Genomic DNA, 20534 nt, shown 5'->3' on the forward strand with positions numbered 1-20534 from the left:
ATTTAAACACAGACATTCTATTTGGAGTCAACAAACAATGAATTCAGTATAACAGTATCAGCAGCCTACACGTTCCAGCAAATATTGTACACACCATAGAATTACACTAAAACTGATCACCAGGGGGCGCCAGACATCATACATGCAGCAAAGGCATATGAGGCACTCAATGCATTTTGTATGGAAGGGTTTCGAGGAGAAAAACATCAGAAACGTGACTTACTCCAAGTGAACTTTAATCTTAAAATGGCAGTATCAACTGATAAATACACAGCTTGAACATTAGCTTGTACAACAAACATACAACTCAATACTTTTATGTAAAAAATGAAATTCAGTGACAGTAGTTTTTTTTTTCTGTAATACATCCTAAACAGGTGATAATGCTGACAATCACAGTTATATATTACACCTAGAATGTCAAGTATCTCTCTGTTTAACACACACACTGTAGGGCAATAACTATACTTGGTGCAGAGGGGAAGTGTGAGTATGTTTTTTTTCTCCATACCAGTGGTATTAATGAATCAAACACAAGCTATATTCTGTAGGTGAACCTACCAGACATCAATGAAGCCATAAGAGCCGAGTGCTAAACCTTCATATACATAGACAGTGAAATAAAGTGACTGGAGTACTGAGCATGTGACTTGTGAGGGGCTATGAAACCCCTCTCTTGGACACCCAGTGGATCAAAAACGGCAAACTCGCCAACAGAGTTCATTGACCGTACAAACAATACTTCTGAATTGTTTAAAAAGCATGGGCCTTTCGACACTCACGTCATGTCAAGAAGCTGGAGGAGCCTGTTCCTCCCCTCAAACAGTAATGAAAACGCTGGGATCCACCTCTCTCACACACACACACACACACGAAGCCTCTACTGTTGCCCAGTTAATGTGTTTGTCCTTGGCGCTCTTCCATTTATGGAAAGATTCTGATTAAATTCTACTCTAATCCAGGAAATTAAAGCTTGATTTGGGGGGAGGGTGGGGGGTTGGGCACTAGTTTATGGAAATTAAAATGCTCTCATGTGAGAATCTATGTTCTGCGGTGGTGGCGGTGGCAGATTTTCAGGGAGTTCTTTCTTACATTCCAGCATGTTGACTTAAAAATGAGCAGTTCCCACAAGCCCCAAAGAGCCCGTTTCCACGTAGTGACAGAGCATGCTGCATTCTCTGCCAACTTTGGGTCATTACACACCACTGTTCCTGTGGGCTACAGACCTGTTGTAAACCCCATCAGATCAACTCCATCTACCTCGCACCTCTCTCCTCTGAGCCATGCAAACAATGGTACACATTATCTGACCTTGGTTCAGTTCATTTCACTAATATCCATCATCCAAGTCCAAAATCCTGTACAAACAGAACCTAATCTCTTTACTGAATCTCCAAACAGAACCTCTTTAGATACAGTATATAAACCACTGTTCCCATATTGGCTTGATAGAGATCATCATTGGGTTCTAGTATTGAGACCATTCTTTTGCTGACTGATACCATCTGTTTGTTTAATTCACAATGTAAATCTGGGTTCACGCTAAAGAAAGATGGTGGGGAACATCAACATAGAGATTGGGAGACTGCAAGACGTGTGATATCTATCAAATCTCAGTATTTAAATACATGGCACAGCAATGATAACACCATTCTAATGGGCATATCACATAAATAAATGCCAACACACTGTTTTCAAACATTTCATACAGAGACTAGCCACCTCTTGTGTTTGTGCTTGTTTTATCGGCTTATGTACACCCAATGAACCTTTTCACAGCAACCAGTCAGATTGTAGCCATTGACTTGTGCTTGACAGTACATTCAAAAATGGCAAGTCAAAAGCATTGCACATGTAACATTTCTAATTCTCAGCACAAATGAAAATGTGTGGTCCCACCTTCTGCTACTGTGATACTGAAATATACAGATATTTCTTCATTCTGTTTTTTTGGATTCAGCTTTTAGTTGCATTTTACGTCACCTTATTGTTTTGACATTGACACAGTTCATGTTCCACAGTCTCCGTCCCACACTCAGGGTCTATGCGTCTTCATTTCAGGTCTTTGGCATGTTGGATTCAGTATTTGGCTTATAAAAAAGGGCATTACACAATACCTTCCTTCAAAACATTGCATTATGGTAGCATGAAAATAAAAAATAAATGTAAGAATAGCATTAACTCTTTGGCTTACAAAAGTCATCATCAGTGCTCTTAAAAAACAAACATAAGATATGTCTCCTGGGGACTTGAAAAGATCCGAAGCCCCCCCCGAAGATCTTTTCTATACAATATGGAATATATGTATAAAAATAGATTTTGCTATGAAACAGTGCCCTGAGGGTTTCTTCTTTCTTCTTGTCTGCTGACACTGATGTGATATCCACATCTGATTGAGGAAGCCATTGTCTCTTTTCAGTCAGTCTCTGTCTGCTCAGTCCCTTTGGCAAGAAAGCAACTCCACTGTGGTGGGGAAATGGGCTTCCAATCCCATGTGTTGGACAGCAACATACACATCTCACATCTCAGTTAGCTTGCCTCCTACACAAGAAAAGTGTCAAACCTCCGAAAAATTTGGAGAATATTCATCTCTTCCACATATGGAAGACTGGCGGACCCATGGCTTTACAGGAAGGCCGAGGCCAAAGGCAGCAGCTCATTGGACCGTTTGAGTCCAATGCTCCAGCCCGTTGGCTGTCATTGTGATCCTCCCGCCCTGGCGATCATTGGCTTTTCTGCACCCAGTCCCAGCTCTCGTCACTGTCTTTCCTGCTCTTCTCGGCCTCTATGATCTCCCGGTAGCGTCGGCGGAAAAAGCCCATCTGCAAAAGCAGAGAGAGAGAAAGAAAAAGATTGAGATTATGAGCTGCAGAGCAGGCAGGCATACAGTACAAACACAGCATTGGATATGAGACTGAGTGGATAAGTGAAAAAGATTGAACTCAGCAAGACCAGTTATTAAACAAACAGGAAGACAGACATATAGACAGTCAGACACGCACTGAGATAAACAAACAGACTAACAGGCACACAGTAATAAATAAGAGTGATAATAGCTATTACTGCTGGTATCGGTAAGTGTCATTGTAAGGATAAGAGCAAGTGTAAGCACAGACACACATGATATGGCTTGCGGTCATTTATCTCTGTTTATTGATATGGTCGCAAGTGCTCCTCAGGCATTTCCTGAGGAGAGCAATGCTGGACATGTGCAGGCCTTGTAAAAGGGGTTTATTTTGGCCCATCCAAGGTCTCAAGAAAAAAGGGGTGAGTAAGTGTGTGTGTGTGTGTGCGGGGGTGTATCCCTGGACCAACATTCCAAGGTTTAGTTGTAGTATTCCCGCTGGAAAGCAGAGGAGTGGAAAAGAAAAGGAGTTCTGTGAAAAGTGGCCCCCAAGAAATCAGGGCTATTGCCATTTCCTCTTTGAAATTGCTCTTTTTTTTTCATGCTGTGTGCGAGTGCCGTGGTGTAAATTCTCCTGTCTCGGGTCCTGTGCTTTGTCCGTCTTTTACGGCCGACTCCAAGCAAGCCAAGAGCTCACGGTGAGCCCATTTCGGCCACCGCTCCAAGAAAAGCCGCCTCTCACCCCCGAGCTGCAGGAGGAAGGGAGCCATGTGCCCCTCACCATGCCACTGAAGCATGTGACACCGGGACAAAATAAAACAGCCTCACAAATGCTCCGGGACCTGATGAGGACTGTTTATAGCCTATTAAATACACACGAGCAATGTGATACCCATAAAAGAATGCTCAAGTAAGGTTAATAAGGTTTCCAGTCAGACTCTGTTGGTCAGCACAGATCATTACCTTTAACGGCGTAGTGTTGATGGAAATAATTATTAAATAGGAGCACTACTGGCTGTGATGTAGCTCATTCGGTTTTCAGAGCGCTTCACCGCCTATGATGTGTTATTAAAGCAGGTGTATTCATTCTGTTCCCCAGCACCAGAGCCAGTTAGTGAGATCAGAGTCTGGCTACACACCCCTGTTTCGCTGAAGTCTCTTAAGGATCAGAATACAATGGACACCCTACAAACACTGGCACCGAGGTGGTCTACTAATTATGTTATGGGCCATAACCTAAAGGTCATGACCGCAAAAGTTTGGGGCTCATAAAAACCGAAATGCTCAGTTAATAATGACTTTGAGTCGGAAATCTCAAGAGAGAATCAAAAGGGGAATTGTGGTGCACAGATTTAGGTGACTAGTGTTAGAAACAACAAACAAAATATCAGAAAACACAGAAACTGATATAGTTAAAATAGCTAAATTACTTAAATCGTTAAAAAAAATCCTTAGCTGTTTATGTGCAGAGTAAGGCTTCTGTGATTTCATCTGGTCAAACAATAAAGTTTTTTTTCTTTTGGCCTTGTGACTGGAGGGGTGGATCAGTTCATATCGGTTCACTTGAGGTAAGGGAGGAGGAGGAGCGAGAGCAGCCTGTCCAGACCATCGGGGGTCTGAATCCATACGGCCATGCCTTTACAGGAACTTAGCTCACACATGAAGTCATTTTCATATGCAACAGAATATTAATGAAAAGAAAAGAAATTATTTTACCCATTGGATGACTCTTGTAATCCCAGTCATTAATGGTTTATTCTCTCACGGAAAGTCAGAGAAGCCATTTGTTTCTCAGACTAAGTGACTTACAAAATAGAAAAACGTTCAATATATTTTATATGTCTGTTGAGCTGATGACATTTGGTATCTTTCCCATCTTGCATAAACTGTTGAACACTTGAAGTGCTTAGCTTTTCAGTTGTTTAAGGTGGTGCCTGTGATGTGGCGTCTCTTACCTTCCACAGCAGCACGGCGAGCAGGAGGAAGATGAGGATCCCGACCAGGAGGCTGATGGCGATGATCCAGCCCACCACGTAGCCCCTTGGCTCCTGACTGTGCAGCGCCTCAAACACCAGCTGCGACCAGACCAGAGTGGGATCAAACTCAGACAGTCAGACAACACACAGACACACACACGCACACACACACACGCGCACACACACGCGCACACACACACACACACACACACACACACACAGACACAGACACACAAACACACACACACGCACACACACGCGTGCACACACACACACACACACACACACACACACACACACACACACACACACACACACACACACACACACACACACACACACAAACAGACACACACACACACACACTCAAATGTGCACACATATACACACAGGACTTTGGCCTTCCAACTGGCTAGAGTCATTATAATCTGTTTCTGTCTTCGAGACATATTGAAAGGTCTGTGTAGCCAGCGGACTGATATCAAAACAGCAGGCCTAGTAGACAGGCTTTTAAGACTGTACGAAATCATTATGTAATTTCCTGGATGATAATTGTGTCTGCTCTGCGTCCGTGTTGGATATGGCTCAGCTAAGTGAAAACAAAAGGGAGCAATTATGGTAAAAATGCTCCGATTTTCAGAACAATACCTTCTGGAAGTTGTTTCAGTTCTTTTCTACATTACTATGCCAAAATCGGCCTTTCTTTAAGATATTATATTTATATTCAATAAAATAGTAAGCTCAACTTAGATAAGCATGGAATGCCTTATATTTTGGAATCTGGGCAATCTGACATAGTGATCTGTTTCTATTGCTAATATAGTTTGTTGACATTTTCATGTGAACTTAAACAAATAGAGTCTTCTAAAAACACTGGGCTCCATAATAAATGACCCCCTGATTTACTCCCCCAGCAGCACAGAGGGTGCACAGTGACCCAGTAAATGACCCACCACTAACTACTGGGAAAAAAGATGGCGTCTACAACAAGCAAATAATTTAGTACAGGTCAAAGAATTAAGCCAAAAATAGAAGGCAAACAAAAGGGGTCAAAAGGTCCAGAGAGGAATCCAGAGAAGTGAACGTAGTACAGTGCATCTCTACAGGAATCCTGGGTGAGAAGTGAACGTGGTACAGTGCATCTCTATAGGAATCCTGTGTGAGATTTCTATAAAAGGGGGGGTCAGTCGGAATAAAGTTTATAACCGAGTGTCCATATAAATGTGTAATACATAAATATTGATACAGAATTCTGCACCACATTCCTGGGCTGTAGTTTTGGGAGCCCTGCTGGTTTAGGAAACGCCATCCCGTTTAGATGGACTCTCACACAAATGCCATTAGAAGACGGACGGGATATGGTGCATGGCGCGGAGACCTGCTGACCTTGAGAAATACGGAAGAATTTAACCTTTTGTGGACTGTAACGTAAAGTGCCGCCTCCAGCACTGTGGTAGAGCAGCAGGTTCTGAATACGTCTGAATGGCAATGTAGCATGACGAGGCAGAAGGAAAGCTCTCACTGGACCGAGTGGATAGGGAGCAGATAAATCTACTCCCCATCACCCCCATGAGCACTTTCCCACATTTTAAACCCTGGTGTGTGAAAGCAGCCAGACCAGGAAAAAGGCTTCATGTCACTTGCAAAACACACACACAAAAAAAATCTGATGGAGATGTTCTGTTTTGTTCGACCTGCGCCAAGCCACCGTGGTTGACAGCCCGACAGCCTGACTGGGTTAGCCATAATGCTGTGCTATATTCGGAGATGGGAATGGGGAATGAAAATGGCCTTGATTGGCTCTGATTGACTCTGACTAAATTGGGTTCTTTAGAATTCGGAGCTCTTGGAAAAGGCCTTGGTTCCCTGGATGGTTTTCCCACGGAAATGTCTCCATCCTGGTGCTGAGTGAGTGGGGGACACGAAGGGGGCAGGGGGGGGGGGGGTCAACACATGGAGTGCTGAGGGAAGCAAACAGGAGAGGGAGGGTAGGATGGGGTGTGGTGGGGGAGCAGACACATTTATGACAGGTCTTAATTAGCCCCCACTTTGCCAGACCCACAGCCAAATCGGCCACACCACCCCCCTCGCACGACCCCTCCAACCTCGAGCTCTGAGGGTCAGACGTCCCGCAGCGGGCAGTGTCTGAGTCAGAAACCCAATCAGCTGAGAGGTCTGCTTCAAAGATGTCCCATGTAAAATTAACTGAAAGGTTTTTGAAACAGAACATTATTCTTAACACAATAATAGATGTATAAGAATATTCCAATAATCCAATATATTAAATATTGGAATGAGTAATTGAACCCAATCCCTAGTGTTGCCACTGCAGCCATAACAGAGTGTGTGGACTCATACCGGCTCCAACGGTCACTCAGTGCTGCTGCGGTCAGAGGAGAACCTATCCTTGAGGACAGCTGAGGGCCCCAAAAAGAGGCGCCGGCGGTCCCAGTGGAGGCGAACCCCTCACCCTGCCGCGGGGTCCCAGCTGCTCGGCGATGCTTTTAACGCACTCACGGCTCCACACACAGCCAGTGGAGCGAGGACTAGGGCCCACGCCTGCCCCAAAAAGGTGTCTGGAGACTCTAGGGTTTGTGATTCCCAAAAAAAATTTCCTGAGTGTCAGCACTTTGATGGTGTCCCCTCCCAATCAGTGTTTGGTAAACAACAGAAAGGGCGGCCAAGGGGTTGTTAGGCTAATTGAAGTGTCTTGTGAGAGTGGTAATGCAATGTGAAACTCACGGATATCTCCTCTGGCTGGCCGTGGGGCACCTCAATGGCCCTGTCGTCCACCCGAACGTTCCCTCGTGTCACAAACTGGATCACAGAAGAGCTGTCCTGTAATAAGGAAGGAGAGGAGGCAAATTAAGGTTGACCATAACTACACTACTACAACTACTAGCAATCAGTACATTATGGAAAGATGACCATGTTGATAATGTATTACCATAGCATGCATGCCAGCCAGCTTACCCTCTTCAGTATTTCTGTGTTCAGTAGCATTCGCACATCTATACTAACAGCTTCCTCTTTGGCTTGGGAGCCCAAGGTACACGAGATTACTAGACACGCTCTCCCTGGCCGGTCACAATCCTGCACGAACAAGAGACACAAATAACATGGTTAGAAGGGAAAACAGTTTGAAGACAACAGATTAAACAAAAGATTAAAAGAATAAACAATATGAACAAAATGAAGTCTTAGTGATAATCCTTCAGACAAAGTGCTGAAGATATTTACTGAAGTAAGTAAGTAAGTATTTTATTTATATAACACATTTTTCATGCACTAGAGAAGAAAGCCTTTAGAGATGAATAAACAATATCAAATCTTTTAGTGAGAATCCTTCAGACAAAGCACTGAAGATACTAGTAAGTTAGTATTTTTTTATATAGCACATTTCTAAGACATTTTCTGCCTGTGTAGAGATGAATACATATAAACAAACATTAAACAAGTTTGCTTACTGTAAGTATTTAGAGTAAATAACAGACAATACAGAAATCCTCTACAGACTTCTGACATACCAGGACTCTCCTTCCCGATTTGGTGAAGAAGGCGAAGATGGTGTGGAAGATGTTCTCCCTGTCCTGGGGAATGGTGCAGGGCATGGGGTTACTGTGTGGGGTGCAGTTTCCCCGACCATCCGCCACCTGAACACAGAGCACAGACACACACACTTCCTCAGGAATGGCATGCGCTGCAGCCGCAAACTGGATGGGGACAAATCACTGGAAGACTCCACAAACTTAAAGTCATTTTAGAATCCTTGTTTATTTATTTATTTATAAGGACAGCACACATTAACATTTCTGAAAATGTGCCAGTGTTACCAGCTGGCTAATTTTCAGAGGTAGTCCTTTGGCAAGATGTTATGAGAACCATCAATTGATTTGGTCAGTTGTTCCCAGATGTCAAGTCAGCAATAAAATATAATTATCATTATTATCCACTGCAAGGCGAGTAAAACATATTTCTTCAGTTTGTTTGGGGTTTTTTTGTGTTCGTTTGTCTTGGGATTGACTCTGAGAGGTCTCTAGACTAGACTGAAGCCGCATGTGTGAAGCAGTTAAGCACAATGATAGAGGCAAGGCGAGGAGACTTTTGAGGATTTCCGTGAAGCCTGGGAACAGCCTTGGCGACTTGGGTGGGATGGATGAATGACCAGTCCTCAGGCTCTTTCCCCCTTTGAGCGTTCTGTAGTAGCGTAGCATGAACAGGATTAGAGTGCGTGTCGTAGGACAGTTGAGGCTGATGTCCGTGTGTGACCGCCGGATTTGAAAAGGGTTAAAGGAAATGCTGTTTGAAGGGGGGGGGTCCTGTCCCCTCCACCCCGTCTCCCACCCCCACTCTCATCTCTTCCTCGCCCCGCTACCTTGCCATGCTTCCCCATATGGAGTGATTTAGGGGTGGGGTGGTCGGCTTTGACACAGGCCCCCAGGGAGCCCTTACACTCTTCCCCCCTCATGGCCATCCTTCCTTTCAGGCTGGCCCCAGAGAGAGAGAGAGAGATAGAGAGAGAATGGCAGAGAAAGTGAGAGTTTGTGTGTGTGTGTGTGTGTGTGTGTGTGTGTGTGAGTGAGAGAGTGAGTGAGAGAGTGTGAGAGAGAGAGAGAGAGAGAGAGAGAGAGACAAAGAGTGCCCAGGGGAAAGAGGACTGCGGCCTCCTATTGTCAGTTTGCCTGCTGCCCAGTGCGTCTCCCCAAGGTCTGATCCTTCCACAGGGTCCTTTCTGGTCGCGGGGCTTTGCCAGTACATCAGGCAGAGAGAGTGGCTGCTCCTGCTGGGGATGATTCATTGGCCACAGCTCCAGCTTGACTTACACCTCAGGATTTCAATGATTTAAAATGGCTACAGTTCAGCTTATGCCTCTCCCACAGTAGCAGCGCTGACAGCTTTGACCCCTTTTCTGTTTGTGCAAATTGCCCGCCCGCCCGCCCAACCTCTCAACCCCTCGCCCTCTCCAGCACTCACATGTTGCCGTGTGGGAAAGTGGCGGCAAGTTCGCACATGTGCGTTTGCAATTACGAGGCGTTGCTGTTTGCTTTTTCCCTCTGTGAGGAGACTCAGGGAGGAGCAGGTTGGCCTGTTGGGAGCTCTTGCCCCTCTGCCCCACAAAGACACACACACACACACACACACACACACACACACACACACACACACACACACACACACACACACCTACCCCCATCCCAACCTCTGAGCTGCTTCTGCCGGGGCAGCTGTGTTATCAGCTTCTGTTTGGCAGCCCTGCAGGTTACCAGGAGCCCCCAAGGGAGGGGGGCATTCCTTGCAGGTGTCCCATTCCAGCCTTTCGTGCAAGCCGTCTGATCCCCCCCTAAAGTGATTCCATATGGAGGCCGCCGGGCCCTGGGTACACTCCGCCTAAGCCACCCACTCACTGCAAACACAATTAACAGGTTGATCTCCTGCATGATCTAGCCATATGAAAGCAGCAACGCAAGGGTTAAGATAACATTTTATCTGGAGGGAGGTGTAGCATTTCATAACTTCAATAAGGGGCCCTCGAGAAACAAACGTCGTCTGCCTACCTGTGGTGGCTTCATTAGCCCTGACTCTAGCTACTTCAGCTTTTTATCAGAGGCTGACCCACAGAAGCCCATATGAGAATGCCCATAAAGTATGTCATAGAGCAGGCACTGGGTGATATACATAAGCACTGAGTGTAGTAGGGAGAAGATGCTGTCCCGTCAAGATAAGATCTTTCCCAAAAATGATATATTAATACCATGGTATGTGCGTATATGTACTCTGTTGAGTGCCATACACATAAATACATAGATACATACTTACATACATACACATACATTAGGGTGTTATTGACATCTGACAATGCAATACCTGCGTGTCCATGATATGGAACATATCAGCTCCATTACCAGCCAGTCGGTTGGGGATCCTGATATCTACTGTGGATCCAGGCAGCCCACTCGGCCCGTTGTTTACAACCTACAAGAGTGCATCACAGACGTGATCATGCAGAGAAGAGGTGCGTGGAACAGAAGTTTGAGGTTAGTTTTTTTGCCGTCACTAGGCGTTCCATTTTTTCTACAGGACCACAAGGATAATACTACAATACATTTTAAAAGAATTTTGCTAAAAGTCATTTTGCATTGAAACAAACCTCACCTAAGTAACTAACACAGTGTAAGGCGCTAAGTACCTGGAATGTGAAGTTAAGTGGTTGGAAGTTGCACTCCATGTCCTCCAGCTGGACAAATCGTGAAGCATCAATGGAATTTCCATACACAAAAGATGTTGGGTTCACCACACTGCAGACAGTGACAAAGCCAAAAATCAGTCCAAAGGCAGACACCGCCTTCTTCATCTGGAGGTATTTACTTCATCTCACAATATGTAACCTGTACACATTACTTCCTGTGTTTTAAGGACTGTATTAAGCCTTAAAAAGGAATGAGATCGCTCATTTAAATACCGGTATATGTGTTTTATATGTGTTCAGACAACTACTGTCCTGAAAACCCGACAGTCATCAAAGAATCAAAAATGTCCCCTGTGAGCGAAAAGTCGCCCCCACACAAGCTTTCATGTGAACTCCTCTGTGAACATGAAGGACACCATGGGAGATCACATTATCAGATGCTCTGCTTCCCTCTACCAGATGCCAAGGACCATCCGTATCTAGCCGAGGGCTCACTCTTCTCTCTGAAGTGTCTCTTTAGAGATAAAACGCCTCTCTCTCTCTGACTAGTTCCTGCACCAGAGGAAACCTTGGGCAAATGATAGACAGAAAACAAAACAGAGGGCTTTGCGGCGAAACAAAATATTAACAAGCCTTTTGAGTGGTTCTGATACAAAGACCCAACCTGGCTACGTCTGTTCTCGAACAATCACAACAGAACTCTAGTTGGTTTATTTTCTTAAGAAGTATCTATCCAGCTGTATTTGCCTGCAATGAGTGCCACGTATTTATCGAGGAGTCATTTATTTATCGAGGAGAACGTCATATGCTTGTGAAGGCCTTACCCGGTAATGGTGGTGTCGACCTCGTGCACCAGCGGAATGGAGATCTCTAAAGTGTTGTCATGGAGTGTGCTCTCATGTTCCGGATTTGCACTGCAACAAGCAAAACAAGTCATGATATTCAACCAGTCAGCTGCACATGTGCTCTGGCCATAATTAACTGTAGGTTTATTCTAAACGGGCCGGAAATATCCTCCCCTGTACAATACATCTCCTGTAATCATGGTTCCCTGTCACTATTTACCGGTTTCGACCATACAGAAAAATGGAAGTGCGGTATACATTGTGACACCTGACATGTTGCTTTCAGTTAGGCAGCTTACTTGTGCTGTTACCATGAAAAGGTATTCTTTTCATTCCAAGGTGAACCCGAGCCAAAAATACATTAAGGCAGTTCAGTGCCAATGGAGACATTTGACAGAATGAAAGCTAGCCGACAGCGTGTAATATACATTTATAAGTAAAGAAAACACATCTGGCCTGCATTACCGTTCAATCCAGACCTTTAAAAACAATGAAAGCTTATGACTGTGCTTCCTTGTTATGGCAAAACAGATTGTATGGGTGATTTTGAAATGTGCTACACACATAAAATGTGTTTTTAATGAAACCGTGGGCCAAATTACCCATTCAGTTACTGCTGTGAAATGTCATCAGCATGGAGTCATACTACATACTACAGTCTGCACAAGGAAGGTTATATAGACTTGATCTGGTATTTCACATAACAAAGGTGGACTTAAACATACCTCCGTGCGTGAACTAAAAACTGCAAGGTCGCATTTTCTCCAGAGAGATGGCTCGTGTCAAAAAGCACAGCGAGGTGATACTGAAAGAAAAAAATAGAAGAGAAAAAAAAACAAAAACAAATTTCAGACCAAAAATAATAATAAAAAGAGATTTAAGAAATATCTAATGGCAAAATATAAGCTTCAGCCGATTACAGTCACAGAGGTTAATGCTGGCAAAACACTGACAGTACAAGGCAGGATAACACAACATGGGAGACTGATACACTCTAGTGTACTTGCTCCAGTATACAATAGGCCAGTCATCATTACAGAATTCATAAGCAGACTTTCGCCCTAAGGCACACTAGTTTTGCATTAGGCACGGTGGCACCATGTTTGCTTACCTTGGTCTGAGCCCTCATGAAAGGAAATCCCACGCTGCACTTGAGGAAGTCCAATTCAACAAGTTCACAGGAAATGCCCTTCTCTTCCTGGAGGAGAAACAGACACAGGGAGGACCGGAGACTCAGAGTGAGAGTGCGGTCAGTCAGGGGAGTGTTTGTGTGTGTGTGTGCATGTGTGTGTGTATGCATGTGTATTAAGGAGTGTAGAGACAGGATTGCCACACAAGACAGAAAACAGAGCTCTTTTCCCTTTTTTCAGTCCCTTTTTTACTCAAACCCTGAGGTCTGCCATGAGGTTTCCAAACCCCTCATTTCTGCCTACATGGATTTTGACATCCCATGGTGCACACAAAAAAACAGCTATATGAAAACCCAAGTAAGCACTAGTCACCTTGGTATATGAAAACCCAAGTAAGCACTAGTCACCTTGGTATATGAAAACCCAAGTAAGCACTAGTCACCTTGGTATATGAAAACCCAGCACGAACGTAACCTTGCCCTTATCTCCCCACCTTCAGTGCACTAAGGCCACAGAATGAGGTGAACATAGCAGTCTAGAGTGCACTGCAAATACTGCCACCCTGTCAACCTGAGACACTCCTGCTGGGGACTTAAAAAGAAAGTACACAAGCATCTCAGGAGAAACTACGGTTGCCTTTTTATGGTGTACATATTTTACAGCACTTTACGCCAAGTGTACACATCTTCCCCACTCCTTCTGTCTGAGGCCCAGTTGTAGATCACCTCCCTGTCTTTTATCACCAGGACAAATGGCCAAGGAGTGTGTTTCACAGACACGCTTTGAGGTGGAGCATGAATCAGGAGGGAACACGTGTAAGGCTTTCATGCATACTGCATGTGAACTTGCACACACACAAACATACACACACACACACACATGCAGACACACACACACACACACACACACACACACACACACACACACACACAGACAGACACAGACACACAGGTACAGTATACACATGCAAGTGCACTCATGCACACACACGCACACACACACACACGCACACACGCACACACACAATCTCAAGGGCACCCATATGCGCACGTGCACCCTACACACTGTACACTCAGAGAGACAATAATTTGTGTGCACAGGATGCACACAAAGACACACATGCACACAAGCACACACCATGGACATACACACACACACACACACACACACACACACACACACACACACAAACACTTATTCTACTGGACAGCGTGAGGTTAGCCTCCAGACAGTGTGTTTGGAAGCTTATCCAAACACTGTGTAGCTTCACCGGCTGTGCTGTGTAAACATTAGGGCCTTGACCCCAAGAGGAGTAAGCATTCTTAAAGTGAGACTTAGTAAGCCTGTTCTTAACCAAACCTCCACACACAGGGAACAGCAAAAGCTGAGATGCATCAAGATCTGACAGGCCAGCTGATAAAATGGCCTAGCAGAGTGCTTCTGGAATGCTCTATAAAGGCAGGGAGTGAGCTTTAGCAAAAACAAGAGCCATTCAACTGACATAGCTCATGTCTGAAGCAATTTTCCACAACACTTCTCTGTGCAGTTTATAATATGGCTTTTTTTAATAGTGATTTATATTTAGTTTTTGTAGGCAGTTATAACATCTCCATCTTACAGATACAAATGCATGCACGCACACCAACATGAACACATGCAGACACACATGCAGACACACACACACACACACACACACACACAGACACACGCGCGCATGCACACACTGCCGATGAGGGAAAACTGCACCGTGCTGAGAGTAATGGCTAAAGTGGCTCCACTTTCTATTGAAAATAATCTGGCAGCAGAGCACAGCGGCCCTGTGTGTTTTCTTTCTCTGCCAGGGCCCCCCTCACACACACGTCCATGGCAAAGATCAGTCATCACGGGGCGACACACACTCGCCCACGCTGACTAAGCACTCTGCAGCCACCCTGCCGGTACAGGGTGAGGGTGGGGTGCAGCACCAGGGCCTGGGTCCTCATCCTGGCAGTTAAAATAGTTTAAGCTGACCTTAAACTCTCTCTCTCTCTCTGTCTCTCTCTCTCACACACACACACAAACAGACACACACTTAAACTCATATACCCCCAGCCAAGGTGGGTTACCAGGGAGGAGGAGGTGAGGAGTGAAAGAGAGAGAGAGAGAGAGAGAGAGAGAGAAAGAAACAGGGAGGTAGGGTGGAAAGCTAGACAAACTCCCCCATTGCAAACTATGGGGATGGAGGAATTTCCTCCATTTCCTGTAATCTGCTGTGTCTCTGTACAAACAGCGGGCATCCCTGGGGAGAGGGCAGGGCTTGGCAAGCAAGCCTGACTGTTTACCCATCACCCACCTGGCAGTCAGGCTCAGAGAGACAGAGAGAGAGAGGTTTAGGGGGGAGAGGTTTAACACTCCCTTATTTCAACCATTGCTTACTTTGTCACATGCTTACATCAATTAAACGTAAATTACAAACAGAAGGCCTACATAATCATACTACACTCCCTGTCCCCTTGTTTGTCTGCATTTCTGAGACGAGAGAGAGAGAGGGAGGGAGAGAGAGAGGGAAGGAGAGAGAGATGGGATTGTCTTCTCTGTGCACTGGCTCTATCATACTCTTTTTCTTTCTGCTTCCTTATTCTTCTCTCTCCTGTCTTTTTTCCACTCCCTGGTCTTATTTCATCATTGGCAAATCCAGACAGGGACTCTTGGCTGTACCCATGTGTGTAAATCAGACACTGCTTGTTTAAGTTCCACAAGTGAAGTTCACTTTAGTGTACTTAAGTAGAGATGACAACATGACGATACACAAGAGTCTACTCTCTCTCTTTTCACCCTCTCTCTCTGTCACTTTCTTCCTCTTTCTCTCTCTCTGTTTGTCTTCATCCCTTCCTCTCTCTCTCTCTTACTCTCCAACTGTCTCTCTATCGTTCACTGCTGGTTTCTCTTTCCCTTCTTACTCAAACTCCTAATTCTTCCTATTTATCCTTGGTACAGTAAGACTGAGGCAGGGCTGTTCAGTTTGGAGTGATTTACATCAGGACCCTCGCGGGGAAGACCGCAGTCTCCTGTGAAACTGCACTCTGAGCCGAGGGAAGCTGAGTGCGGCATTGACGGAGGAATTCCTAAATAAACACATATCATAACAAATCTTCACATGACAAATGGGAGAACATATGAATTTCCATGGTTAAGGACTATTCCTGGAATGTATTTTCATGAAGTTGTTCAAATATCCAACTCACTTGACACTCTGGCCTGCAGCTCTGCGCAGTATACAACAGTATGTGCAAGAGCATGTGCGCATACACACTCACACAGGGTCTCATAATATACATACACAAATGCGTAGAAATACATAAACACACACATACACACACACAAACACACACGTCTTTCATGTCCTTCTGACAAGGGAATGACAAAAATTCATTCCACAACACAAAACCTGGCGCAACCCCCCCCCCCCCCCACACACACACACACACACACACACACACACACACACCGACTCAACCACCCCTGCTCCCAACCCGATATCATTCCCCTTCACCCCCAAAATCTAATTGAAGGAAAACATCTGGCCGATCTAATTAAGCCCACTCCCGTGCGCGGCCTGGGTGCCTGGCAGAGTGTGAGAGGGGTGTCCTCAGGCACGCCTGCCTGCCGCAGGGGTGCGACCGTCTCAGCTCCCGAAACCGGCTGGCCTCCGCCGGGCCCTCACTCGGCCGTTAGGGCTTGGGTTGCAAGACAAACACATGGACAACAGAGCCCCCAGTATCAGGCAGGAGGGAAGCAGGAGTTCACTCACACACACACACACACACACACACAGTAAGAGGACAACGGTGGAAAAAATAATACACGCCTGCGGGTGGAGTTCGGAGCTGACCTTCGACGTGCGCTTCAAGGTCAAATCAACAGCCTCCCGACACCTCGCGGAGCAGGGGTAATTGGGAGGGCCTCGCTCCGCTACAGTAGGGGCAATGGCAACAAAGCACCCATACCCCCCCTCTGAGTGTTTCCTCTCAATATTATTGCCCTTCTGGAGACTTCCCAACACAGAGATAGGTGCTTGGGCAGGACTGAGGGGAGAGACTTCCAGTTGAAACAAAGGCAATAAAATAACTGTTTTTTAGAGGTAAGCCAACACCGTGTGCCGGTCGATTAGGATTAGCCCCTTTATAAGATTAAAAACCTGTCCATCACGTTTTTATTTTTGAAAATATCGGTGTCAAAATAGCTATCGGGTATAGCGTGGTGAGGAATCTGGGTGGTTAAACATCGCTTAAGGTTATTGACCAGTGGGACCTCCAAATGACTGTTTGTATGAAATGTGTGTGGAGAGGATCTCGACTTGTGCCGTGTGGATGACAGGAGCGAGAGAAGTGAAAATAAACGAGTGGTATTGGGAGCTGTCTGAGGCAGACATCAACACCCTCTCTCTCTCAGGCTGTCAGGCCCGTTAGGAGCATGTGTGGCGATCTGAATCATAGAGAGAAAGAGAGAGTCTACAGCTTTATTTATCTTGCTCTTATAGAGGGGAGACTCTTTCCTCCCCAGCCTTCTGGAGAAATAATCTCTTACAGAAAGAAAGAAAAAAGAAAGAGACAGAGAAAGAGAGAAAGAAAGAAAGAAAAAAAAAACAAGTCTCACTCATGTACCTGCGACAATATCTGCTTGGCTCTTTAAGCCAGCCAGGGTAAGCAGACAGACGGAGTACTAACATTCCTGGGAAATCCATTCAGTCCATTAAAGATCAGGCACACATGTGGAATCGAAAGGCCATCAACAAATAAGAAATATGACAGAGGTTTTTCAAGGTCTGAAACTAACGGATGAGAGAACGGGAGATCTGCTTTCATTCCCGACTACTGTCTTGGAGAGCGGTGCGGTATGGTGCGGTATGGTGCAGCGGGGGACACGGATGGACTGAACTAAATTAGTGCCACACACATGTGACCACAGGGGCTGCTAGCGGAGTGGCCGTGTGGATGACAGGCTGTGGAGAGACGGCCCAGCTGTTGTTAATACCCCTGCCCTCCCCCCGCCCGTCTTCCCCCTGCATGTGTGGTTCACCCTGTGATTCCCATAGCCCACTGAACTCTAGCCAACACCCGCCCAACACCCCCCCCCCCACCCCCCCTTCGGTACTCACGGGTACCTTTTCCGCCTTCTATATTTCTCACAGAGCCTTTGATGGTATAGTGTGACAGTGTTTATATATAAGCACTTAAAGCCCTTTCAACAGGTGCTAGGCATACTGAGATAGATAGAGAGCGTCCTTTTGTGGTTACAGATACAGTATTTTCAACTGTAATTGACTTAAAGGCGCAATTTTTCACTCCCTCTAAATCTCAGTCTGATGTGGCAGTTTGTCTTTGCGCTGGTCAATGACATCATATCTTTTTTTTTATGATACACAATTATCTTTTCCATATAAGGCAAATTAAAAAAAATAGTTCTTCCATTGATTGAAAGAGCTGGACGTACCCTCTGCCAGAAGTTGATGTAATGGACTTCCCTAGAGAAGTTGAGGAAGATGTTGGTGTCGTAGGCGTCATCGCCGGCATTGGAGATGGTCAGATTCAGCGAGACATTTCGTACTCCTCCCAGTGCCAAATGAGATCTAACATGGGCCCTGCGAAGGACACAGTAATACATCTTCAATCGGCCCATACATAAAAGTTTGTCATTGTGACAGTCTGTTTGGGCAGCTCTTCCTGTTTCAGGAAGAAGTCCTTATGGCATGTTGGGCCCCCCCTGCATGTACAGCAAAGTTACACTATACTATGGACAACACACTATACATTCATATTCTGCACATGGTATAGGCCCCATACCATACTGCATCTAACTACATACAGTATATATATGTAGTTAGATGCAGTATAGTATGGTATAGTATATAATACCACTTTGTGCTGGTGTTCATATGACGTCTGCCTGATGTGATGTGGACATAGTGGTAAGCGCAGCAGCAGACCCTATGTCCTGTTATGAGTTATAACGACACAGGAAAGAGAGCTCTTTAAATACAGAAAGAAATGAAAAAAAAAAAAAAAAACTCTAAACGGGCTAAATGGAGCACCTCCAAGGAGGCAGTGCGAGCCAAGCATGTGTCATGGCTCCCGCGTCCCCCACCCAGCCCAGCACTGTGCCTCATGACGTCAGCGGGCTCGGGCCCGAGCGGAGGGAGTGCCTGCCAAGGCAGAGGAGAGGCGGTGGGGTTGGTGGTGGTGGCGGTGGTGGTGGTGGTGGTGTTGGAGGAGGGACAGACGGGAGCCTGCTTACCCCGACAGCAGTAGTTTCCCATGGAGTCTCAGGTCGGCGGCGCAGTCATCTGACAGACAGTTCTTCTCAAACCATGTCTGGGTGAGGAGGGGAGAGGGGAGAGAGGGGAAAGAACAGGATGTTTACACAACGTTTCACGACAGACAACGTGACTTGGGACTGTGTGTGTGTGTGTGTGTGTGTGTGTGTGTGGGGGGGGGGGGGGGGGGGGGTGTTAGACTAGATGGCAACGTAATGTGGGACTTGAGACAATAGACTGGATCCTCCTTGTATCCCTTACAGTCGGACTGTTTCAGTGTGCCACGTGAGTGGTAGTGCAATAGGAATAAGCTCCACTCTGATGGTCTGCGTGTTCCGCAACACTGAGCAAAGGACTTCAAGGACTCAGATCTCTGTTTCTTTTCAAGGCTCCGCAATTGGCCCGTTAAGCTCCGTTGGCTTGATGGAGCGGTGCTGGAATAAATGATTGCAGGAGGTGCTTACAGCCAGGAATGATTTTTTACATTCCTCCACTAATGGCTCCCACCAAAGTGGTGAAAGATGAGGAATCTTCCTTAACCACCAGCCCAAAGGTGCAAACACTCAGTCCATTACAGGGGTGGGCACTGTACAAATAAATTCATCATCAACTTGTCTGAAATCCACACCGCAGAAAAAAGCAGACACCCTAGTCCGCAGCCCAGAACTTTCACCACACCTCTGTGACCTCATTGACACTTCAGTTATTAACTACATGTGTGAGTGAGTCGGGTGCAAGCCACTTCATAACAGCAGACGTCGGTGTCACGAAATTACTCTCAGAAGCAGGAAACAGCAGGGTGGTTTTGGGGAAATCTCTGATAAAAGTGAGCTACTGTGACTGTGCGGTCCCTCTGAGGGTGTGGATTAGAGGCACCAACAGGGCTTCTGGCCACCGTCCATCCAGTCTAGACAATGTCCCAAAAACACAAAACTACGGTCATCCTAACAAGACCGGGATAGTTATGCTCTGAGTAAACGGAGACTTTAGGAGGACGGCTCCCTTGGGCTCTGAAGAATGACGGAGGTTGGCTCATGAAGATGAGCTCTCTTACCTCGTTCCGGGCGGCGATCTTGTCACCCTTCTTCCAGCGGAGCACGGGATCGAGGGCGGGGAGATCGCGGTCCTGACCGCCCTCCAGCACGTGCTTCCCCAGGCTGTAGGCCACCTCGAACGCGATGGGAGCGAAGACATCCCTCACCTCTTTCTGTTGACACACACACACACACACAGACACACACACACAGACATACACATAG

The 20534-nt window shown here is 45.9% G+C and overlaps 1 protein-coding gene across 1 annotated transcript in view; it reads right to left on the bottom strand.

Annotated features, from left to right (window-relative positions):
• Window positions 1-219: 219 nt before the first annotated feature.
• itga9 (integrin, alpha 9) overlaps window positions 220-20534 on the bottom strand; it is a 61603-nt gene continuing 41288 nt past the window's right edge. Inside the window, exons 16-28 of the mRNA XM_042064853.1 lie at window positions 20330-20482; window positions 19257-19333; window positions 18456-18603; window positions 12965-13051; window positions 12579-12658; window positions 11833-11922; window positions 11009-11117; window positions 10687-10794; window positions 8349-8474; window positions 7795-7914; window positions 7564-7659; window positions 4801-4920; window positions 220-2822 (exon numbers count right to left, since the gene is read on the bottom strand). Coding sequence (XP_041920787.1) covers window positions 2724-2822; window positions 4801-4920; window positions 7564-7659; window positions 7795-7914; window positions 8349-8474; window positions 10687-10794; window positions 11009-11117; window positions 11833-11922; window positions 12579-12658; window positions 12965-13051; window positions 18456-18603; window positions 19257-19333; window positions 20330-20482 — 1413 coding nt within the window. The 3' untranslated portion in view covers window positions 220-2723. The remainder of the gene's footprint in view (window positions 2823-4800; window positions 4921-7563; window positions 7660-7794; window positions 7915-8348; window positions 8475-10686; window positions 10795-11008; window positions 11118-11832; window positions 11923-12578; window positions 12659-12964; window positions 13052-18455; window positions 18604-19256; window positions 19334-20329; window positions 20483-20534) is intronic.

This window comes from Alosa sapidissima, chromosome 16 (assembly GCF_018492685.1).
Source record: "Alosa sapidissima isolate fAloSap1 chromosome 16, fAloSap1.pri, whole genome shotgun sequence".
NCBI classification, from domain to species: Eukaryota; Metazoa; Chordata; class Actinopteri; order Clupeiformes; family Clupeidae; genus Alosa; species Alosa sapidissima.